General features: G+C 43.9%; 1 protein-coding gene across 14 annotated transcripts in view; it reads left to right on the plus strand.

Moving 5' to 3' along the window:
- The window catches only part of slc8a4b (solute carrier family 8 member 4b), an 83692-nt gene that overhangs the window by 51788 nt on the left and 6332 nt on the right, over positions 1-25572 (plus strand). For 13 of the 14 annotated variants that reach the window (XM_056442240.1, XM_056442241.1, XM_056442234.1 and 10 more), the window contains 5 exons: positions 19007-19113; positions 21142-21266; positions 21887-21922; positions 22351-22450; positions 22995-23267. In XM_056442240.1, coding sequence (XP_056298215.1) covers positions 19007-19113; positions 21142-21266; positions 21887-21922; positions 22351-22450; positions 22995-23267 — 641 coding nt within the window. Of the gene's footprint in view, positions 1-16172; positions 16739-19006; positions 19114-21141; positions 21267-21886; positions 21923-22350; positions 22451-22994; positions 23268-25572 lie in introns of those variants that run through there. The other variant, XM_056442246.1, reaches the window with a different exon arrangement.

The raw sequence follows: 25572 nt of genomic DNA on the forward strand, positions 1-25572 counted from the left end.
ATATTTTCAGTTTAAATCTGGTATGATGCTGTTGTGTTGGGTGTCTTCTTTAACTGCATAAAGGGTACACATGCTGTCAGTCAGAGGAAAAGGCAAGCAAAATCCATCTCGGGATGACCCAAATTGTCCAATATCATGTATATTGATTATATTCTCTGCGCAACGTGTGAAATTAGAAAAAAGCCCCCTGTATGTTTGTTGAAATTGTTCGAGTGCCTTGTCTCATCTCACTCACTGATGTGTAGGGATGGGTATCGTTTGGGTTTTTTCCGATACCGGTGCTAAACCGGTACTTTTAAAACGATACCGGTGCCTGAACCGATAATTTTTTTTTTTTACGCACAATGAGGACATTAAAAACCTCTTTGGCCATATTCCCTGTCGAAGCCGTTATCATGGAGCACCGACACACAACGGATATCAGACTGTTAACATACACAATATATGTTCTCCATTATATGATGTGATATGTATTGTCATGTGCAGACCTTATAGGGTTAATCCTGTCACTGTGTTGATGGGCAAAGAGAACAACCAATCAGAGATACTGAAGATGACACGTGACGCATACAGTTTTGCTTCTGACAGCCAGTTACACAAAGTGACGCCCCACGGTCTTTATTCCTCCGTCATTATATTCCCGGTAACACCGGGTAAACAGCCGGGATCGCTGTACATCAACACATCTGCTAGCAGACTGTCACGCTCGTAGCTCGTAGCTAGCGCTAGCTACGAGCTAGCTTAAGCATGGTTATAATGGCTAATTTATTATTTCTTGGGCTACTTTTATGAATGCAAGACTTGCAATCAACGATACGGTACTAATCTGAGTTAAGGCTGCTCGTCATCATCGGTCTCCACGTGTTCAGGGGGACCGGTGACGGCCTCCCCGTCGCGCCCAGCCTGCCGCTGGTGTGCTCCACACGGGCTCACACGGCGCACGCCTTCGCTGTCAACGTCAAATATGAGAGGCTCGTAACCTGCTGACAGGGCGGAGTCACCTGAAAAGTTCACAATAGTTTTTTTCAATTTCAATCGGCTCAGGCACCGAAAAGAAGCACCGAAATGTGCGTTGCGTTTCGGTCCGGGTAATACCGGTTGTATTGTAACCGGTACCATATTGGCACTGGGTTTCGGTACCCAACCCTACTGATGTGTGGACGTGAAACGACTAATTGTCCTGATGCTTTTCAGAGTGAGGGGACCATCGATGTTGCTAAATATGGGGTTTCCCTGCAGTAATGAGGATGATGCAGTCTATAAATGGTGTGCGCCAATGTCAGTAAATCACAGTCAGAGTTTGCATATGAATGAAATTGTTCCATCATCAGAAATAGACATTTCCACTGAGAAGCCTGACTAGTGCATTTCTTGTTCATATCTGAAGTATCTGGATAGGATACTGGGCTGCTGTAGGCTTGAAAAACCACCAACCCTTCACGCCACGGTGCTTTTGAACTCCTGTAACGGGATGTGACGGCAATCCTCCACAGAAAATGTCATTTGTTATTTTCTTAATGATAGGGGGCGACTGTCTCAGGAAAGGATTCAGAGAGGTTCCTCTGCTGCTGCTGTTTTCACCAGAGAGCGTTTCAAATGATCTCATTTCTGATGCCGTATGAGCATGATGTGGATCGTGGGGATTCTGTTGAATCGGAATCGCATCAACAAGTAACTGCGTGCCGGGTGTATCCTAGTATTTTCTTTTAATGCTGAAATGTTTCCATCCATGTAGTCTTTGTTGTGGCTGGATTCGTCCTTTTTGGTCGATTCTGACTAATCTCTTAACCTGATGCTTATAAACTTATTTCTCTCTCCTATCTGACTGCTGGTGAGACGCCACAGGAGACTCACCCACTGGACCTCAGTAATCAAACACCCACAGGACACAGACAGTTTGGATCAGAGTTCAATTCAAGTAGCTTTATTTGTAACCAACAGTTTCACAAATAAACCTGGTCTGGGTCCGGTATTAAAGACCAGAACCTCCCTCCACATCTGTCTTTCCCAACCCCCGAACAAACACATTGACATATTATTTATACCTCACACTCAATGCAGGTGCCGCCTCCGTCCACTCCCTCATTACATATGAGTTCTCGTCACTCAGTGTGACCTCTGTCCCAGTCCAAGCCGGTTACTTTAAGGAATGTGGAGGTTTCTTGCTGATGTCTCCCCCCTCGTCTCTCTTATCGTTATTGTGTCTGAGCCTCCTGGTCCTCGCTCTGCAGTCTCCTCTACCGGTTCAGACTGGAGCAGCACAAGGCCGCTGGGTCTATCTATGTCTGGCGTTGTTGACCCTTGTCTGAGGGAGAGAGCTGTGTGCCCTCTCAATCATCTTTGTAGATGTAATTTAAGCCTAATATAACATAATGTAAAAGTTTAATACACCCTATGTATATAGGGCCGAGAGAGTCAGACTATAGAGATACTAGAGGTCAGAGGTTACCTTTAAGTGTTCTATGCAGTGTACTCACAGAGACTAAACCAATGCACTATACATGCATACGTACGTTTTTTTTCTTCTGTTTGTTGCCGTAGCAACCTATGATCCCTTCCATTGTCAGCGCAACAAAGAGGAGGCGACAGAAAGTGAAAGAAACGTCGAAAGAAAGATAAAGATCAAAAGGCAGACATTATGGGAGTAGAATAGGGAGTTTTTTCATTTGTTTTTCTGCTCCGAGCGTTTAAATGTGATTACTCTCCCTGATGTTTTCTTTTCTCCATTTTCCTTGTCATTGGGTTCATCTCCAACATTCGTCGTCAGGTTCTAAAGCAATGGACACTGTAAGTGTGTGTGTGTGCGTTCATGTGTGAGATACATTTCCATTGTTTGTTCTTTAATTAAAAGAAACATTCTTTGGCCAGATGGACAAAAAAGACTGGAGAGTTAAATCCCATGTTGGCATCGCCTCGCTCTGCCTGATGGGGAGAAAGACTGAGGAGATAAAAACGGGCTGAGAAGAGGGAAAAAGAAAAATACAGGCGAGATAGCTTTGATCCTCCCTTTCCTTCTTCTCTTTCCGGTTTCTCCTCCTTCTCCATGCTTAGTAACTTATTTTCTCCCTCTGCCCTCCCTCCTCTATCCCTTTTCTCCTCCCCATCCTCTCTAATGTCAGGGCAGTCAAACTTAAGTAGCTTAAGTCAACATCTTTAACAACTTCAGAAGCTTTAGTGTGTGTGTGTGTGTGTGTGTGTGTGTGTGTGTGTGTGTGTGTGTGTGTGTGTGTGTGTGTGTGTGTGTGTGTGTGTGTGTGTGTGTGTGTGTGTGTGTGTGTGTGTGTGTGTGACCGTGTTTACATGCATTCGAATAACTGGCTTAGTCAGACTGAAATCGAATTATCCGTTTCATGTAAACACCTTTGTTCGACTATGTGCGGTCCGACTACGATCCGATTAACACCCCTGGATAACTCGATCCGATCCGGTTGATAATTCGACTATCGCGGCATGTAACGGTGAATTGGAATAGGAACTGGTCTTTGCGCATGCTTGAGATCCCTCCTCCCTCCCATGTCGTGACCCGGAAGTCGAAAGAGACGATAAGTTGTCACTGCCGGGAGCCTGGCCGCAAAAAACAACAAAAACAACGCCAATAGCGCCATTTCTGTTCGCTACCTATTAACATCATGCAAGAACAGTAGAGGGATGTAGCTTCGCCTTGCTCTCTGTTCGCCATCTTTCTCGAAATGTTGTTGTTGTTGTTGTTGGTAGTGGTGAAGAGGTCAAGCGGAAATGGCTGTATCACCACGAGTTGTCATGAAAACAGCGCCACCTATCATATCGGATATGACATGCTTTCAAAGGCCAATGATTCGAATTACTCACTGCCATGTATATTGGGATAACAGCAGATCCCCCAAAAGATAGCATAGTCCGACTAAAGCAAGATTAGAATTATACCATCATGTAAACGCACTGAGTGTGTGTGTGTGTGTGCGTTTCTCTTCATGTGTTCCAGCTGTGTGTTGCAATCGATGTGGCAACAGCCGTCTGTTGTTTGCCCGTTGATGTTATTTGGGCTGACGGTGCCTCTAACTCCCCACCGTCGAGCACCTTTAGCTTCCTCCAAGCATCATTTGAACCTGTATTTTTTTTAAATCCCGCCTCTGGCTCCTCTCTCTGTGCTTCTGCCCTCCAGCGCTGCCATTTAACCGCGAGGATAAGTCCATTGATTTGTGGGTCTAAGACAGTTAAAGTTGCAGTTCAGGATTCTACAGTGGCGGTTTGAGATGTGAGGTATTTATGTAGAAGGAAAGGATTTTGCGATGCTGAAATACAAAATAGCTTTCAGCTGAGGCAGCTCTGACGTTAACGCGCTAAACCTGCAGCCTTTGTCTGCGTCTGGCTGTCTGCTCTGTTGTTCTTTCTTTTCCTCCCTCCATGCCTCTGTCTCTTTGTTATACAATTCTGCCATTTAGCATCCCTGTCAGTCCCTGTTCCTCTCGGTGTCTCGCATTTGGCTCTCCTTTGCCCTGCATCTAACCCCCTGGGGTTGTTTTTTTAGGCATTGCAGTTCAAACAATTTTCTCTGGCGAGCTTACACACACCCTATGGTCAGAGTCCAGCGCCCACACACACACACACGCACACAGATGCACACACGGACTCTTGCCAGCACGTCCCTGTGATCAACCCCCTGCGGTCTGCACCCACCCTGCAATCACAGCTCAGACCTCCCGTGAGCTGTCCTTCCATGCCCATGATTAGAGCCTGAAAAGGGGGATGGACACATCCAACTGAACGCCCTTCCTCTCGCGCTCCCCATCTGCCACGGGGCCCCTTGCTCCGATGGCCTCGCCGTGACCACATTAACGGCCTAAGTGCCGGGTTCACTGACCAACTACTCTGGGCTGGACGTGGCAGGATGGGATGCCACTTTTCCATTTATTTAGTTTGACTGTAAATTCTGCCTGCCTGTATATATTATGGGATGGCCTTGGTGCATGCATGCCTCTCTATATAATCCATTACATTTATAATACAAAGCGTAGAGAGTTTATTCCATAAACAAAAGAAGGCCCTGTTGTCAAAGACTGGGAGCCCATGTTTCACACCACCAGGTTTCCCATAAACCCACTGCATCCTCATGTTGAATATAAATATGTGGGAAGTGTTTTTTTCCCTTTTGAATTAGTGCTTCATGTGCCATTGAAAAGAGGCTGGAAGGTTCAGTTATAACGTGGCTAATTATTGGAGAGTTAAATATGTTTTTCCACCCTCTCTTTTTGCTAATACACTGTATGCATGGCACAACAATTATACCCATATACAGGACTGTCTCAGAAAATTAGAATATTGTGATGAAGTTCTTTATTTTGCTGTAATGCAATTAAAAAAACAATGTCATGCATTCTGGATTCATTACAAATCAACTGAAATATTGCAAGCCTTTTATTCTTTTAATATTGCTGATTATGGCTTACAGCTTAAGAAAACAAAAAAATCCTATCTCATAAAATTTTAATATTTCCTCAGACCAAGTTAAAAAAAAGATTTATAACAGCTGAGTGTTTGTCAAGGCTCAGGAAACCCTTGCAGGTGTTTCGAGTTAATTAGACAATTCAAGTGATTTGTTTAATACCCTACTAGTATACTTTTTCATGATATTCTAATATTTAGAGATAGGATATTTGAGTTTTCTTAAGCTGTAAGCCATAATCAGCAATATTAAAAGAATAAAAGGCTTGCAATATTTCAGTTGATTTGTAATGAATCCAGAATGCATGACATTTTTGTTTTTTTAATTGCATTGCAGAAAATAAAGAACTTCATCACAATATTCTAATTTTCTGAGACAGTCCTGTATATATATATCGATTGGTTGGAGGGCTTTGTTACATTCAATTAGAGCGGTGACCTCTGTCAGTGCATGATTGGATACTGTTCGGATGGCGGTATCATACGAATGAACGCATCCTCTATCTGGAGTTGGCAGTGTTCATCAAACTCTGGTCCAGTCTTCACACTTACATATTTATACTCAGAATGTGCAACACATAAAATAAGTATTCTGATTGTTAAAACTGGCAGTAGATGTCGCAATCAGCTGCAATCAAATGATAAGTGCTCGTGTAACAGGTTTTTTTTGGTCTCGAAAGTCATTTTTCAAGCTTGTAGGTGATGATAATAACGGTACTCAATCACGACTGGTCATTTACAGTGTGATTATCGCATTGTTATACTTGGCTCTCAAATAACTCATATAATCACTGTGTTGCATTTAGATACTGAAGTAGAGAGTTGCAGATAAGTACTGCTGTATTGCATTTTGGCAGCGACCTTTAACATCTGGTTATGATTATATAATTCACCCGTATAAGACCTAAAGACATCGATGTTTGTGCCTAAAGGTTTTGAGCCAAAGTTGCTGCAGGGCTGGCCAATTGGGGAAGCAAATATTGTCTTTAAATAAACAGTTTCCCACAAATGTTTACAATTTTGAATGTGACCAGGCCTTGGGACACTGCAGTCTTTCTTCTCAGTCTTCAAGTCTCAAATGTGGCGTCTTATTGGTCTGTCAACACAATATTACCTACCTTCTGTCATATTAGTTCAGTTATTTTGTTTCCCAGACTCACGGAAGACATAAATCAGTCCAGTGGAGTCCCACCAGTGACAGACCACGGCCGGTTTTGGGTCTCAGACAATAGATTTAGAAACTCACACAATGAATGCACCGAGCAGCAGGAGAATGATGAGCCAGTTCCTGACTGCACTCGCTCAGGGTAATCTTGTATGATACACACACACACACACATGCGCACACACATGCACACGCACACACACAGTGATGTCAGAGTGATTACATCACTAATAGCTTGCGGAGGAGACTGACTCACACAAGCTCTCCATCGCAACTCCCATCTCTCACCCTCCCTCTCAGTACTCTTTCCAATACAGTTCTTCTTCTCTCCATCTGACTTCATTTAGCTCTTCGTCTCTTTCATCGAGCTGTCCCCCCTTTTGCCTCCCCCGTTCCCTCAATCATCTTTCTATCTTCCTTTAACTCTCCTCATCTCCACCTTCATAGTCTGATCTGCCTCTCTGTCCTCAACATCCATCCATCTCTCACGTCCTTCCTCTCCTTTATTAATCTCTCTTTGCCCTCCGCCTCAGCTCCATCCGTCTTTCCGCCCTGTCGTCAACTCACTTCTATTCTTCCCTTCACAGATATTTTCTCATCTTCCTCTTCATTTAACGGGGCGATATATCATCCCTCGCCGTCTTATCGCTCACCCATCTGCTCTTCCTCACCTCTTTCGCTGCATCGCTTCTTTTTCCCACTTCATCGTTTGCCCTCTATCTTCATCACTGTTCATTTTATCATTGTCCTCATCATTTCCGATACATTATGTTCCCGTTGTGTGTGTGTGTGTGTCTAACATTAATAGCAGGTGGAGTTTGAACAATATGTATTTGCAGGAGAAAAATAGGGCTTGAGAAAGTCTGGTCTACACTTTGAAAATGTCAGGAGAGGCCAGATTTTAAACAAACACACACACAGACACATACTGTGTACACACACACACACACACACATACATACACACACTTACACATACTGTAGACACACACATACTATACACACACACACTCTAATGGAGCTTATGGAGTTAACTGTATTTCATGGCTGTTATGGATTTCTTCTGCATGCCCTAGATGCGTTGCCAATAAAGCTTTATTTACCAACTGTTTGTAATAACTCTGCACTAAATGTAAACTGAATTTGGATGGAAATTGGTGGCCAGAGAGAAGACCCGAGCACTGTGCTATTGTGTCACTTTGCTTATTCTTAAAGCCCTGCTGTTTATCAAGAAATAGCCTCCGTTACTCTTCTTAAAATCACAAATCTTACGTTTCAGTTAAACAAAAAAGACTCATCCTCAATCGTAAAATCCTAAAAGGTACAGAATGCAGCTGCGAAATCATATGATCAGATATTAACTTTTTTATAATTCAGCTCTATTACAGTGCCACCTGTTGCACATTGATATGTTTTTGTGGCTCATCCACATGACACTAACGTCCCCCGATGGTGGATCACAAAACCCTCTCACCAACTCCAGGATTAAACACACAGTGTGTGTGTGTGTGGTGAGCAGTGGCGGGCCGTGGGCCTGGGGCCTGGGCCTTCAGTGAGGTCCTACACAGTCCCACCCGAATTAATCCACCTCTTATTACTATCATTATGATGCCATGGCTCTTGACCAGGGCTCAATACGTCGATCACGGCGTAGTATTGGTAGATCGCATGACATAAAAAAAAATTGGCCCGCCCCCGTCATTTTCTCTATAGCACGTCTTTGTTCATTTATTAAACTAAACAGCCGTCTGATGTTGATCGTATCTACACAACAGCATGTCATTTCTCTCGGCTCTCCGTCTGCCGCTGCAGAATGCGCGATCGGGACGGAGAAAAAGAAGAAAAAAAGTCACTTGCACTAGTTTGTTCACTAAACAGGGCATTGTCACACCCAAAGCAGATTTCAAGTATATGCTCGACCAAATCGACATCTTCTCCTCCTTCCGCCATTGTGGGTTGAAAAAACAGCTTTGTAGTCCGCGAATTAATTCCTTTATCAAATTCAGTTTCCTAGTTCTGAGGTTCTGCATCTACCTGCCCATAGGACCCGCCTCTCAATATTGGTAATCCAATCAAAAGACCTGCAGCACTCCGCCTGCTAGCTGGCTCCTGTGCCTTCCGGGCCTTCGAGAAGGCCTAGAGGAGCCAACTCTAAAGCTGATTGGTTGACACAACATCGCCATTCCCATTCACTTGAAGCTACCAGCGCCTTCAATGTTGATTCTGAAGGCCTAAGGGCAGATGTTAGCCCCCTGGCAACACACGATGGCTGAATATGATTGGATAAAAGATCTAACATAAAGACCAGCCCTCCAAATCTCAACCTGGCGCTGGCAGCAGCGCAACCAAGAGGAACGCTATGAAATTAAGAGAATAACTCTTACTCTGGGGAATAATTGAATACATATTTGTGGGGAAATATATTTAGAAAAAAATATATATTCTGATGATGTTTAGGCCAGCAGAGAAGGCCTTGCTGGCCCTGACGGCCCGCCACTGGTGGTGAGTGATATCGAAAAAGACCGGCGGACAGATGAAAGGGACACAGTAGAAGTGTGAAGGTCTCAGAGAAAAGATGAATAGGCCCAGAGATGGGCAGTAGATGGGAACACGAGAGAGAGAGATGAATTGCTTGGAGAAAACAAGGGAGGAGAAAGGGCAGGTGGAGAAGAGAGAGAATGAGAGCAGATGATGGCTAGAGGGCGGAAAGCAGAACACATAGGACAGAAGGAAGAGAGGACGGAACAATGGAAGAGAACGGCCAACTGATGGTACCCTGGCCGGAGAAGGAGGGAAACGGGGAGAATGAGTGATGGAGGAAAAAAGGAGGAGTGGTCATTTATCCTGAGCTCGGGGCAGGGAGAGAATTAGAATTGGGTGGAGTGAGTGTGAGTGAAACCCTTTGGCAAGCAGCCACATGCGGACTTGGCAGCAATTGGCAGGTCGATATATATATATATGCGCCACTGCCCTCACCTTGAGTCGCTAACGCCAGTCAATCAAACCGAGGTGTCACATACACTAGATTGGCTTTATGAGGTGCACCGCTCACTACATTCATTTTGTGCACCACTAACCTTTAACCCTTCACCACACAGTGGCCATTACAACCTCACTGCACTCTATCGGACATTCTTGTGGAGATCCAGGCTGGATTACCCAATGGTCCCTCACACTGCAGGGGCCAACACGTGCTTCAGGCTTCCTGTTTCTCAAGTGGTGTGTGATCATTTATTTGAAACATTGCTCAGGAATACGAATATGAGGACGGCTTCCTGAGCTCCTGGTGACGCGTCAGATTCTCCACGGTCTTAGAAAGTGAGACACGAGACTCGTTTTATGTTTCCATGCAGCCATAAATATGGGTATTGCATACAGCACTCTAACATTATATAGTTTCAATTAGAAGAAGCTGATAAAGAAGAGATGTATTTATTAACCCTTTAACTCCCGCCCCCTAGTGTCCACTCAAACAACATGGAGGTAAGTGAAGCAGATGCTCTCTGTTTGTGACATTCCTCAAACAGCTTGGTTCTCCATGGAAGCGCCCCACTTGACCAGCTCATGAATATATGATGGAAAGTGTTCAAACATACATGAGAACAGATGAGATGAGAGGGAAAAAGAGAGGTGAGGGGGATGAAAGAACAGGGGATGACAACAAAAGAGGGGGAAGGACCATTGCTCATTGCTCATCCATCGCTCTTGACACTGCTTGTTTTCAATCATTTCACCCGAGATAAAGATGAAGGACGGGCAAGTGTTAGTTAAGATTGAGTGATGTCTCTCTTTCTGGCTACTTATCAGTGTGTTTTTACTTGTCATCCCTCTCTTTCTACTCTCTTCATCCCTCTTTTTCTCCAAAAGTCTTCCTTTCATTCTACCCTCTTTAATCTCTCCATCTGTTCGCCCCTCTAGTCTAGACCAATCCATCCATCATCCGTGCAAATATTGGCTTGTTTCTTGATTTATTATTCCCCTGTTCTTTATTTTTAATATCTCTCATTCTCCCTTTCTCGCAAAGCCGTTCTCTTCTCATCGTTCCTCATCACCAGCTCGCCATCTCTCTGCTGTAAAAGAAACTGATGTATAATTAAAAGCTGCTAAAAGGGTTTGTGGAAGGAGGGGGGGGGGGAGAGGAGAGAGGGAGAGAGAGAGAGACGTTTTAAACATTTTTCCTGTGAAACACAACATCAGGATAGCAGGGTGGCCATTATGTACTTTGGTCATTCCTCTGCAACCGCTGAACCACATCTCCGAGCGTTAACACTGCCTAGCCGAAGTCAGAGGTTAATGTTCCGTACCGTGTGCTACTGTGCACCAGTTTTACATTTATATCTTAAAAATGGTCGAAAAGGGGATTAATAGTGCGTGGAAAAATCCAAATGTACCGTGTACTGAAAACGGGGGCGGACATAAAATGCACGGCAACTGCGAAGCCAATTAACATCCGATTTGACAAGCGCAGTTCAGGTGATGCAGGATCTGTGAAAACGTGCCTTCATTTTTAGCTCGCTTCTCACAAAGTAACAGCCGCCTGCATCTCATGCCGGAAGCACCGAATGAATCGCTGCCTCGTGGAGGAATAATTATCATCCTTACAAGCGAGTTCGCTGTTTCCCAGAAGAAAAATCCATACAGGACAATCTAAAACAAGCGGTTATATAAAGTGTTACATAAGTCCTAGTGTTTGCTCTGACCCCCCTGCTTGACCCATGACGAATGAGCCACATCAAAAAACTGTCAGCTGACTCACAGATTCATGCGCCTTGGTGTGTTCCGGCTATTCCCTCCGGAGGCCAACTTGATTCTTCTTTACCCAGAAGCCTTTTCGTACTGTTGGATCCGAATCCCGCTGTACTCCTTACTTTTCCTGTGAACGTAAATTACACCGGGAGGGCAAAGTGCTGTGTGCAATTAACTGAGGGTGTCTGGGTTGATGCCACGTCTGTCTGTCTGTCTCATCTTATTAAAGTCATAAGCCTCAAATCTTCAGCGAAGCCTTCAATCCAAACCCTCCACACTGGCCATAAAAACTCTGACATGTTGTGAATGACGTGTGCGACGCTGTGGATGTATTTAGGTTAGATTACACAGTCGATTCACACGTATGCGCACACACGCAGAAGCTGTTTAATAAATACCACTTTGCATGTTTTCCTTTAGTTTTATTGCCCACACACTCCCCGCTTCTTTCCACCCTCGCTTTTCTTTTTTCTTCTTCTTCAATTGCTCCCTCTTGAAGATGGTTATGTGCGTTGCTGTCCTCTTGAGATCCTCTCTGACGGGAATGAGAGAGTGCATGGCATAAAGCAGCGGAGACACGAAGCACTTGGCATAAATACAAATATGGCACTTGGAAATAATACAAATATCTTCAGATTACAGTTGCCTTTTTCGCCACTGCGCCCCCAGGATGAGTAACAGCCGTGCCGCGTCATCACCGGGGCTCCAGCAGGGGGCGCTTGACTTCATTTGCATTTTAATTAAAACACAGAGTTGTTGTGGGCTCCACCACTAGGCGGCCTCTGTGGAATCGACCCCTGACGTGTCCCTCAAGAAATTAACGATGTGATGTACTATAATTATTTGTCTCCTTATATTGAGTTTCACTGAATAAAACCAAATGATATTTAAGAGATTTTTTTTTTGTTGCCTCGGGCAACAAAGGAGTATATTGCGGTAAAAAAATAAACGAATCAGTGACCAATCGCAATTAGGACTTATGTAGCGCAGGAAATGCAGGACGCAGTGTCGACTGCTCGTCTCTCATCCTTTCTGCCGCCATTAAAGCTGCGTATTCCCTCCGTCTCAAACAGGAAGAGGAGGGGCAGTAGCGCTTTCATGCTTCCTCAGCTAACGTTCAGTGTGCGACGACATCAAACCTCCATTAGCTTCCCCGTTTCGCTCATCTTCCTTTCCTCTTTTGTCCTCGTTCTCCTTTTCCTTCCCCGTCCTATCTTTCCACACCTCCCTCTACAACATCCTCCTTCTTCTCTCTCCACTTCCTTAATCTTTAATTCCCCCCCCCCCCCCCCCCATTCTTCTGTCATGGTGCATGACACTGCTCTCACCTTCTCATCCCCTCATCCTTTGCCTCACATTTCAATGTCTCTTATTTATCCTCTCTTCCTTCTTTTACACTTGCCTATTTTTTTCTCATCCTCTTTCATCCTCTGCTCCAATCCTTCTCTCTCTCTCTCTCTTCGGTTCCCAGTGGATAGCAGATTATAGTACAACAAATCATGCAGAGTGTGTGTGTGTGGTTATAGGCATGATGCGATTTGTGTCATAGCTTAATCCTCCACAGCGCAATGCAGATGGGAAGGCATATACGCGCTATCTCCGACTGATCGGAGGACAGACTCAGGCATGTGTAATGTCTATGGTGTATAAGCGACTGATTTGTGTGTAATCCCACTGCATGGTTACCACGCCAACCGTACATCCTCCATCCCATCTCTCTCATCTAACTCTTCTTCCTCTGCCTCCTGGCTGCCTGTAGAGGCTGCTGACAGAGAGCTGGTGACGTGGGAGCTCCCTCGAGCCTCGTTCCTGCGTTTGAGGGCTGATGTTCACCACCGGGGTGGATTGAAGCTGGATTTTATATTTCACCCCTCATCAGGGTGCTCTGGCTGTTTCACAATACAGGCGGTGCCCTTTCTGCAGCAGTTTGATTGTTGTTAAATTTAGGGCTTCACGCATCAACGGCATGACGTGTCATCCGTAATCGGGCCGTGTTGTGCATTCGAAGGTGCATTCAGGGACTTTGCCAGAGAGATCGCAAAACGGAAATCTAAAAACAGACCCTGAACATTATTGTCCACGGTCAAGATAAACAAATAGTGAGGCTAATATGTGTTGCACTGTAAGAGATTGTATCTATTATCTATATATATATATATATATATATATATTAAAAAAAAGTGTTATTATACATACAACATAAACATTTTCAATACTTAAAAAAAAATGTGACCCTGTCCCTTTATCAGGAAGGTAAAAAGTACTAAAACTCCACAGAAAATTCTGGGCATTGTGTATTTTGAATTACAAATATTATATGCCTGATGAAACGACGTCAATATTGTCGTCTGAATTGTAAGCGTCTTGTAAATTCAGAAAAAAGGACGTAACGATGCATGTCAGCGATACATCGAGTTTCAGTGTACACACAAGTAGCATCTGTAGCAGCTTTGCAACAGCTGTGCCAACAACTATGAATTATTAGTTCCTAAAATACCCTGAATGCAGCACGATGAGAACGGAGAGCTCACAAGGCCCTGGAAATAAATCCCCTTCTTATGTTACCGTCAACCACGAGTTTGCCTGTCTGCCTTTTCACCGTCTCTTCTCAGTTTGTCTCTTTTTTCCCCCTCTTCATCTTCTCTTATCTCACGCCCTTCTACCTTATTGTCCTTCTTCTCTCACCGTCTCTCCATCACAGCCTACTCTTGCTTCCTATCTCCCGCTGTCTCTCCTCAAATCTCAAGTCATCTCATGCACCTATCTATGTCTGTCATCCCACACACACACACACACACCAGAGAAGCAACTTTATTACTCTCCACAGCTGGAGACTACTTAGCATGAGTGTTTATGTGAACTACAGTGTGTGTGTGTGTTTTGTGTTGTTTCTCATTAAGCGTTCTCTAATATCATTAAGAGGGGTAATAGCTCTCCCCGTAGAGCTTTTTTTCCTCCCTCTCCTACTCTCTCAGTTGGACTCCCTCAAATTGTTTTATTGCCGTTGCTACAGCTGAAGAAGATGCATGTCCTCTTCCTCTCCAGCTTTCTCACTGCCTTCACTGTGTGTGTGTGTGTGTGTGAGAGATTTCAAAGGCTCCGCCAGAAGCAGAAACGGAAAAACTGGAGTGTGTTTATAAATCAACATCACTCAAGTAAATGAGTTGTTTGCTACTGTGGTTATCTAAACACAAACACACGCACACACACACGCAGCTTCCAGTTGTAAATCAAAAGTAGAACTGGAGCCAGAAGAAAATGTGAGAGATGGAGACAGCGATATTAAGAGTCTGTGGCCATTAAGTAATGCAATGAGGTCTCAGCTAATTAAATCAAACAGTTGCTCAATCATTCACTTCTGTAAGAACCACACACACACACATGCACACACACTCTGCAGCAATATGAAACTAATCCATTAAATTGATTTATCGCCGACTTGAGTCTGTTTCGGACTTTTCAATCAACAATACCGTTTGTTGACCTCTTTCTCACTCTGCCACGCCGCCGATTTTTCAGTCTCCTTTTTCCGGCAGAGCACGTTGTGTGCAGGGTGAACTTGGGATGTGTGTGTGTCTGGGGTTTGTGTCAGTCTGTTGACGGATCAAAGCGTTGAGGCTGTCTGACAGAGGAACTTTCTGGGGAGCAGGTGTCGAAAAGTAACAAGGTAGAAATACAGAGAGAAGGCGAGACGGAGAGACGGAGGGAGAGGTGTAATGAGATAAATAATGAATTGTTTTTCGGAGTGTCTGGTTTTTATGCAGGCAGGAGTGCATGTAGACGAAATGTAGCAGGAGTTAGTCAGGGTCTTGCACTCATATTGGAAAACATCATGGGGGATGTCATTAGTTTTGCAGGTAAGGGGGGTGGGAGATGGTGAACGTCTGCCACCATTTTCAATTTCAAACAGTACTTAAACATTTCACTCAAAACTTTTTTTAATTTCAGTCTCATGAAAAAGTCAGGAGATCAACCGAGTCTTCGGGATTCAGCCTTTGGGAGCCATGACTAGCTGAACAGAATTTAATGGCAATCCATCCAAGAGGTATTTCAGAGTTACATAGCCATAGAGCCACTCTGCTCTCACAGAAAAGTAGGTCAGGTCGGAGGAGTGGAGTGTTTTCACTGTCACCTCGTCCCCTGGACTGGATGAGGGTCCTCTTCCCAGTGTGTAAAAGTAACACAGCTAAAATGCTTGGTATCTCAAGGCAGAGATTCGTGAACCTTGACTGTCCTCAAAAAGACACAATCCTGTTGTATTATAATGAATGACACAAGCAATAAGCAACATCACAGAGGAACAACTTCCCAAACACACTGTTTTAACTACAACACTGAGAAATGGAAGGCGTTAAATACCTACGGGTATGTTCACATGTATCATTCGATGGGATAGACTGTGGCCTCCAGTGACCATCGGCAACACAAGATGCATGGAAATAAAAGAAAACATATGAGTGTTTGATAACAGGAAGTTGAGGGGGAGAAGGGAAGAGGGCTGAGATGGAGAGAGGAGGCCACAGATGGAAGAGCAGCAACAGCCAGCCCCAACTATGAATAATGAAAGCACTGCTGTGTGTGTGTGTGTGTGTGCATGTGTAAATTGGCTGAATTAATGAATACATATGTTTATGAATCCCCCAGGTGTTTAACAGGAACATGTTTTCACAGGTAGCATGTTTTTTGTATTGTGTTGTTTGTGTGTTACTAGTGAAGTGTGGGCAGAAGAGGGTGTGTGTGTGTGTGTGGAGGGGGGGGGGGGGGGGGCTCTGGGGGTTTAGCGGTTTGTTTATAAAAACCACAAACTGCGTAATGCATATAATGTGCAGCATTAATAACGCAAGTGTACATATATTCACTGTGTGCATATTCCTGACCGTTGGAGGCGTTATGAGTTGTCTGTGTGTGTGTGTGCGTGTGTGTGTGTGTGTGTGTGTGTGCCCCTGAGAAAACTCAAAGTGTATCGAGTCGTACCCCGCCACATAATGGAGTCCACACATTACTCATCCTGCTCTCAGTCCCTCTCCTCTCGCTCCTGCCTGTCAGCTGGAGTGACTGTTGCTACACCTGTCCATCGTTCCCTTCCAGTTAACGCGTTACTGCAGACGCATCGCTGGAATCATCATTTGAGAAAAGAAATCGACAACACAACCGATGTTCCATTCCGTCCTGCCCCAGCTGCCCTCCACTAAATAGTTATCCATTTATTTCACTTTTTATCCCCTCTCTTGCTTCACACCTGACAAAACCACTTCCACGCCTCTTCCGTTGCTGAGAGTCGGCCGCTCGGCGTGACGCGAGGCTGGAATTAGCCTCGGCCCGTTTCATCCCGCGGTTGCTGTGACGGCTCACCTATGGCGACCTATGCGCTTCCACTTCTCCCTCTCGCATTCCCCTCCTTTCTTTGGTGAGCCGAAGACTATTCGCGGTGTCCGGGGCCAACGCGGCGGACAGCGAAGCATGTGATGACACAACCGGGTGGAAATGAACACGCTCTTCCTCTTTGTCTGTCAGACACAGAGGAATTTTGGAGATGAAGAGTGTGTACTCTGGGTGAAGCAGAGCGGAAGGAGGCCAAACAGATGTGATTTCCACATAAATGGACCAAAGCTAACGCACGTCTGGAATATTTTTGAGCCCTGGACATTTTGGAATTAGGGGGATGTTATTCTCTAGAGGGCTATTTTTCATTTACACTGAAGCCTTAATCAGCTAATACCAAAGTTGCATACCAGGATCAATTAGAAAGCATTATAAATGAACTATCACCCTCCTTTCATGCATTCATATCACATAAGATGGCCTGTAAGTGTCTTGCCCAAGGACACATCGACGAGGTCGGGGATTGAACCATCAAGACAGACCTGCTAACCACACCCACAGTCGCCCTATTTATCACTATTTCGTAGATGCTGCCAACTTGTTTGTGTCCTTTAAGCATCGAACTGACAGACATCCATCTTTCCACGTTTTACAAATGCTCTTTTCTTAAAAAGATAGATTGGCAAGAAACAGTAGGTTAAATATCCTTGACCTTTATGTCCACTGAAGCAATATTTGAAACCTTCGCATTAAAGGATTCTCTGTCCGTAAATACGCGGCCATATCCAATAACAATGCCGCCTCGTCTTTTTTTCCTCAGTCTCCTGAGACACTGCTTGCACCGCTATCTTTTTGTAAAATTATATCCCCGCTGCTTGTTCTTTCCAATTTACTTATTAAGGTCAGGTTGCGGGATACGCAACGCCTCACAACTCTTCCCGCTGCGTTAGGGCTTTTCTCTGGGTACAAACGTATAATCATGTTATTTTTAGTGCTGTGAAAAATAACGCGTTAATTCAATTACAGGTTTAACTAGTTGTTTTTTTTTAACGCATTTAACGCATGCGCAGAATGAGCTTCCAATCCGTCTGTTGTTGGTCGTCGGGACGAAAAAAAAGTCACTTGCAAAATGAGCTTCCAATACACCTCTTCAATCTGAACTCTGTCCGCTCTCATGCAGACGGTCTGTTCATCGGTAATGATCCTTCCGCAGGTTCACCTGCGGAAACCTTGTTACGACTTTTACTTCCTGTAGATCAGGGGACTCAACACGTCGATCGCGACGTAGTGTCGGTAGATCGCATGACATTAAAAAGATTGGCCCGCCCCCTGACATGTTCTCTATAGCACGCCTTTGTTCTTTTATTAAACTAAACGTCTGTTGTTGATCGTATCTCCACAGCAGCATGTCATCTCTGTCTCTTCGCGTTGCGTTAACACTTATCGATCTCCGTCTGGCGCGCCACAGAGCTCCGTCGCGCGCATCGGGACCGAGCAAAAAAAGTCACTTGTCAATCTGTCCACCTTTAGATTGTATCATGGTGGAGTTAATGGTTGACAAACAAGAGAAAATGCTCTGTTTAACCCTCCTGTTACCTTTACATTTACTAACATATTTTACCCTCGGGTCAATTTGACCCCAGCAATTAAAACCTCCAGAAAATTATTATAATTAATATTGCTTCCCAAGTTTAAGTGTGACGTACTTTATGTTTGTTTGTTGTCTACCTAAATAGCCCTTTAAATAAATTATAAAGTTGATACTTATTAGATGTTTGACTCAGTGAAAACAGCCTGGGGTCAAATTGACCCCAAAGAACACCGACATTAAACATTGAATGGGGTCAAATTGACCCGAAAGGTAACAGGAGGGTTAAACATTCTGTTTAGGATGAAGATGTATTAATGTTCCATATGGAAGAAAACTGCTAAATAACTGCTGAGTTGCAGCACCATTGTATAGAAGAATGTATAAATGTATATATCCGTCTTTTGTCATAAATCTCTATGTTCTCACAAAATATACCGAGAATATCGGTAATATGTGATTAATCATGATTAATCCACAAAAACCTGTGATTAATCCGATTAAAATTTTTAATCGTTTCACAGCCCTAGTTATTTTGTGTGCTGTATCCCAGTTGTTAGCGTATAGGTTTAGAGAGTAAGAAGATCATGTGGCGGCAGAAATGACCTGTCTGATTATGTTCTGACGGATGAGACTTTCCCAGTTTTAATGGACCCCTCTGAACACATTAGCTATGAAAACTCTTATGAGGGAGTGTGAAACTAAAAAGGTTAATTATCTGGGATACGCCGACCGAGTCTCATCCTTCTCTTCGCTTGTTAACAGGAAGATCATCGAGGTGAAGATAATTGATGATGAGGAGTATGAGAAGAACAAGAACTTCATCGTCGAGCTGGGAGAGCCTGTTCTGTTGGACATAGGGCAGAAACACGGTGGGTGTCTCTGTGTGTGTGTCTCTGTGTGTGTGTCTCTGTGTGTGTGTCTTTGTGTGTGTGTCTCTGTGTGTGTGTTCACAGACAACATCTAGAAGCCATGAGGGGGAAACACAGTGACGGACAGAATGGAGTCTGGATTTATGTCTCGGGCCTCCTGCACACACGTCTCTTAAAAACAGTGCGAGACTTGCATTGATTGTCGGAAACGACCAATCGGGAGTGAGAGTCCCTTTGGAAACATTTCACTTTGGACGTGAACAGATTTAAAGAACACCGGGCTTGAGCTGGGAAGTGTCTTTTAACATAACAGCTTCCTTGTCGCATCACGTTGGACCCCATATAGCAGGAAAACAAGAATAGAAATCGCAATCAGTGTTTGGGCCAATTAATTACCATATACATACAAACATTTGTTTATTTATTAGCCAGGAAGCCTCTATATTACACTATTACATTCTGGTCATAATTATGTAAAACTAAAAAAAGAGACTAAATTGAAAACAATGTGCAGTTCATTCCTACCTATTGAATTATTTTGATTAGGCTCCTCCTCCTCAAACTCATTTCCTTCTTTCAGAGCCCTTCACATCTCAGCCCTTCAACTTTTTAAGACCGTAGGAAGCTTTAATTGAATTTTTGAAATGCTCCATACTTCAGGCAGCTAATCTTTAGCAGGTGACTTGAGGCTAAAGAGAACCAGCGCTGAGAGTCAATAAGTAATTTCCGCAGCTTGATTTGACATTCCTGTTGAATTTCCACAAGAATAAAAATGTACAAGATGATAGAATAGACAAAAAGGTATTTGGAGTCCTTTCACTTTACAAAGACTGTCTCATTTCACTCCTTTTCTTTCTTTCTTTTATTAGTTATTCTTCTTGTTCACTTGTGCTCCCCTGCAGCCATGTGCGATACAGATTGAAATCATTCATGAAATCATTCACACATCTAACGGACTGGTTCTCAACCTGGGGGTTGGGGGCCCATGCAAGAGAAACATTAAAATAATAAGTATTTATCATGACTGGAAGAATGTTGTAGTTTCTGAATTGGATTGTGTCGAGTGTTCATCCTCTGACACGATCATGCAGACAAGCGAGACACTGTAGGGTTGTAAGCGCTCGGTTCACTGAAGCACGCACCACAGAACGTTTTATTCTGAACTTTTCATGCATAAATTAGTGCCTTAGCTCGGGATAAAAATACAGAATGGCCAGAATGCAATAAAGTTAGCGTCACTCACGCCAAAGGTTCTGCCAAAACACACTCCTCTGTAGACAGACGCTGCTGCTCCGCTAACGCGCCGCAGACGTGGTGGACTAAAGGTCTCCACTCTCCACGTCAGTCTTGGAGAGCCAACAGCATGTGGCAGGTTTCATTACAGAGGAAATATAATTGGATTAATCACAACTGTCCCACAGCAAGTGGTCTGACATGTACACATAGAAACACACTGAGCCACACGCATCCAATGACTGTCACAGTGTGAAGCTGGAGGGAGGAGACATACAGATGAAGGGGGGAATATGTGGTAATGGAGAGGAAGTGTGTTTCATGGGGGAAAATCTCAGTTCCACGAGGGTGATCATATTTGTAAGTACATGGGATGCTTGGATTCCCCATGTTGCACATCAGTGTTTGAATATTATCATTTGCATAATATCCCATATGATTCAACTTTACTTTGTTATTTTTGCATACATTTTCTTCGGGTAAGATGCGTTTCGAGTAATTTGTAAAATTATTTTAAATCTTCCAGTCTGCATATATATATATATATGTTCACTTGTATGGACACATGAATTAAAGTGAGGCAAACCTGATGAATGACGGGTTACATGAAGCCTTATTCATCCCAGGAAATGTCATACTAATGCTGAGGCCTACATTAAAATAAAAGTGAATGTATTTATGACCACAGTATCCTCAACATTAATAGTGACAAAAACGGTCGTTAAAAAAAATTGGGTACTCGATGTGCTATGTCGTTACACCAACCCTGACCCGGTCATCTCTGTGGTCACCTAGGTGACTCCAATGAGAACAAGCCGTTGGTGGGAGCAGACGAGGAGGAAGTGGCCAAGATGGGCTGTCCCAGTCTAGGCGAACACAACCAAGTCGAAGTCATCATAGAAGAGTCCTACGAGTTTAAGGTAAGTGTGTGTGTTCCTGCACATTCTACATTAACATTTATATTAAAAGAGGTGTATTTTAAAAGCTCTGCAGAATCCGGTCACGTTTAAATAAGTGAGCCATCAAGTCAGCCGCATTGAGTATCACCTCAAAACTAAACCGACTGTAGAAGGAGAGTTGTTTGGTGGACCATTCATCCAGAAAATTAGAAAATAAATTGTCTTTGTCGCGTCATAAATGTTGTATATTCAAATGTGTTCAGATTGTAATTCACCGTGGATCATTTCAGACAACTTCACATTTATAACGTAAACTAAAGGCGTCTCTCTGACATTCAGCATTCATTCCACTGGACATGCTCATGTGGCCATGTGTGTTGGTTTATTTCCATTCTGTTCATTTCCACATGACTTTGACTAATCTGTGGTTCAGCTTTTGTCTTGAAAATGTAACCAATCATATTTCTGTTGCACATTTCATTTGTCCATTTGTGTCATTTGTTGTTTGTGTGTGTGTGTGTGTGTGTGTGTGTGTGTGTGTGTGTGTGTGTGTGTGTGTGTGTGTGTGTGTGTGTGTGTGTGTGTGTGTGTGTGTGTGTGTGTGTGTGTGTGTGTGTGTGTGTGTGTGTGTGCCTGTGCAGAGAGCAGTAAATACTCTTCTTTGGAGGACTGAACAGGTTATCTATCTTTGTCTATCTTTAGTTTGCTTGTGCATGCAATGCTCATTCTTCCATCTGCTGCTGTGCAATAGTGAACGTTCTCATGGTTTCTGGGTCAAAACTCACGTTTTAATATATAAATCCTTAATTGTGACCACACACTGGAATTAATTTTAAATATCTTGTTGGGATTACTAATACACAGTAAATGTAGTCTCTCAATTATTAGATAATAAACCATGCAGGGTTTTCTCCTCTCAAAGCACTGTCAGCTGATTTATGATAATAATGCAGATTAAAAGCTTTCCCTGTTCTGTGTGCTGCAAGTGAAGTAACAACTTGAAGGTTGTGTCTTTCCTGTCCTACCTGGTATGTATGCACTTGCATATTCGCTTTGTGTGTACGTGTGTGTGTGTGTGTGTGTGTGTGTGTTTGTGTGTGTGTAGAATACAGTAGATAAATTGATCAAGAAGACAAACCTGGCCTTGGTGGTGGGAAGCAGCAGCTGGAGGGAGCAGTTTGTCAATGCTGTAACCGTCAGTGCAGGTAAAACACACACACACACACTAACCTGTCTTTTCATTTTGAAAAGATGATAAATGATAAATAAGTACATTTCTTTAAGGTTAACAAAAACATTGTATTTGAACATCTGCATTGTGCTGCATTTATATTAATCTATTCTTGGTCCTAAATACCCAATATAGGCTATTTTCTTCTCAGTGTTAACACTAAACAGAGCATATCTTCTTTAGTCCTGCTGATTTTAGATTTGCAGGTTCTTACTCGCTCCACGAAGGTGACCGCAGTTCGCCAAGAAAGCACATAAAATATATTTCAATCAGATATAAATGTTGGAGGTTACTTTCTTCAGCCCACTGCACATCGTGCGTATGAAAGTAACTTCATTGGTCCCAGAAGAAGAATACTAGCACCGTGTAACTCTTTATTTACTCTGATAGATTTCCAGGCTATTGCATTAGGATACATTCTCGCTAAAGCTCCATCTGCCTCCTGCCTTTGACTCTAAACCTCTCTCTTTCAATGATCTCTCCCCCCTCGACGCCGGAATGACCCTCTGCACCCAAAGGAGATGACGACGACGAGGAGAGCGGCGAAGAGCGCCTGCCGTCCTGCTTCGACTACATCATGCACTTCCTCACCGTCTTCTGGAAGGTTATGTTCGCCTTCGTCCCGCCCACGGAGTACTGGAACGGCTGGGCCTGCTTCATCGTCTCCATATCGCTCATCGGCGGCCTGACCGCGGTCACCGGCGACTTGGCGTCACACTTCGGCTGCACGATAGGACTGAAGGACTCGGTGACAGCTGTGGTGTTCGTGGCGCTCGGAACATCGGTGCCAGGTGAGTCGGGGGGGGGTTTAATAAGAGTGTAGAAGACTGGAGGCCAAAAACCAGGAGTGGAATGTGATGCATATTTTTCACAAATGTCCAAATGTGACAGACAAACAAACAAACAAACAAAGCCATAATAGATGATGCTCTGATTTCAATAGCGGCCTCCCTCAGTAAGCTCGCTGGAAATAAAAATTGAATTGTAAAACGGCGGCTCCATCGCCGATCCGTCAGCCGGATCTCGTCTCCGCCTGGAGGGGACGCGTTGTCTCGGGGCTCTAATTCAATTCCCTTCCTCATTCCTCTCGTCAGCCGTTATATTCCCCCCACCACATCATTAGATTTATAGCAAAAGCTCCTTTGCCACTCCTCCATGCTCCTTGAAGGAGTCGAGGTCTGAATCCATTCCTTCAACGGACATATTATGTTGCGCGTCTGATTTTTAAGGCTGTAAAAACATGTTTTAAATCAATTATCAGTGTTTTTGTCAGATGTCACATGTCGATTTCATTTTTTTGGGGCTTTTTTTTTTGCTTCCCTCTGAATCTCTTCTTTGTCGAGTCTTTTCCCACACCAGTCCACTGAGTCTCACACTCACCTCACTTATCTCTTACGCCTGCTCTCTCGCCCCTCACTCGCTCCCCTCTCCTGATTGAAAGCACAATGATGTATCATCCATCATCCTGACTTGTGTGTTGTGGTACCCAGGTGTGTTTGGGTGAAAATGTTTCTGCCTTGTCGAGGTGATGCAAGTGTGTGTGTGGCGGGTCCCTGAGGCCATTATAACCTCCAGCGGGAGTGTGTGCTCCTCGTGTGTATGTGTTTACATTATATGGGTGTCATGGTGATCTCCTTAAAGCTTGTCAGAAGCATTCGTCTCCTCTCTTGTGTCCCCCTCCCTCCTTTGAGTCATAACTGTTTTTCGGCACTGTTGCAAAGGAGACACTCCGGGATTATCCAGACAATTTACGTCAGATTTTCAGATTCAGGCAATTAGAGGACGAGCGCTGTTCAGAGGCTTAAACGCGAACTGCCACATGTTTCTGGCTGTTTTGGTTTGCGTTGGTGGTGAACAAACCCTGTGAAGATGGCAGATTGTCTTCATACTGGCACAGTGCAACGTTGTACTCGGGCATGATTAGTAAAGGGTGAATTCCCCCCCACCCCGAATCAAAACTCATAAAAACATATCAAAAACATAAAAACTCTGGCTTGAGAGCAACTACAACAAACACGAGGAATCACCATGAGAACAAAGACTGAGAGTGAGACATCGAAACAGAGACACTACGAGACTGGGAGAAAGACAACAAACCGACAGGAGACAAGGGAAAGACTGGCACAATATATAGGGGGAAAAACACAGGTGTACGACATGAGACAATCAGGGAGACGGAGGTGTCTGAGGGCAGGTGAAGGGAATGAAACAATCAAGGAGACAGGAGTGTCTGAGGGCAGGTGAAGGGAATTAACCAATCAAGGAGACAGGAGTGGCTGAGGGCAGGTGAAGGGAATTAACCAATCAAGGAGACAGGAGTGTCTGAGGGCAGGTGATGAGAATTAACCAATCAAGGAGACAGGAGTGTCTGAGGGCAGGTGAAGGGAATTAACCAATCAAGGAGACAGAGGAGTGGCTGAGGGCAGGTGACGAGAATTAACCAATCAAGGAGACAAAGGAGTGGCTGAGGGCAGGTGAAGGGAATTAACCAATCAAGACAGAGGATAAACAGAGGAGACACAGAACAGGGCGTTCTAAGCCACCATAATTGGAAAGTCATAATGTACACTACAGTTACCAACAGAGGTCTGTAATCAGGTAAATAAGTAAGGTTTATTTATATTGCACTTATCACAGACAAAGGCTCACAAAGTGCAGTACAGTAGTTAATTAAAACAAATTGGCAATAACAGGGGCCAAAACATGTCAACAGCAACACTGTTGCTGAAACTAGCACGTGTTGTTTTGTCATTCGGGTTTTCGGGAAGGTAATTCACGACGACCTGGTGAATATACAGTTCATGAAACAATGGCTTTCTAAATGGGGTATAATCTTCCTCTGTGTTGCCAGCGGTAACACATTGTATGTGGAGCAATAATGTGCAGCTTCAGGGCTCCGATTCAAACCCACAATCTCCTGTGCGTACACACACACACACGTTTCCTTTCTTCTTTTTTGGTTTGCTACCAGCGGTATTCCGATTCATACCCACCAAGAAAGTTTTGAAGATATATTTTGATGTTTCAGTGACATTCAAATGAGAATTGAGACTCAATTCACAAGCCTAGAAACATAAATTAAGACCCGCGTAGAAT

This window comes from Pseudoliparis swirei, chromosome 21 (assembly GCF_029220125.1).
Source record: "Pseudoliparis swirei isolate HS2019 ecotype Mariana Trench chromosome 21, NWPU_hadal_v1, whole genome shotgun sequence".
Classification (NCBI taxonomy): domain Eukaryota; kingdom Metazoa; phylum Chordata; class Actinopteri; order Perciformes; family Liparidae; genus Pseudoliparis; species Pseudoliparis swirei.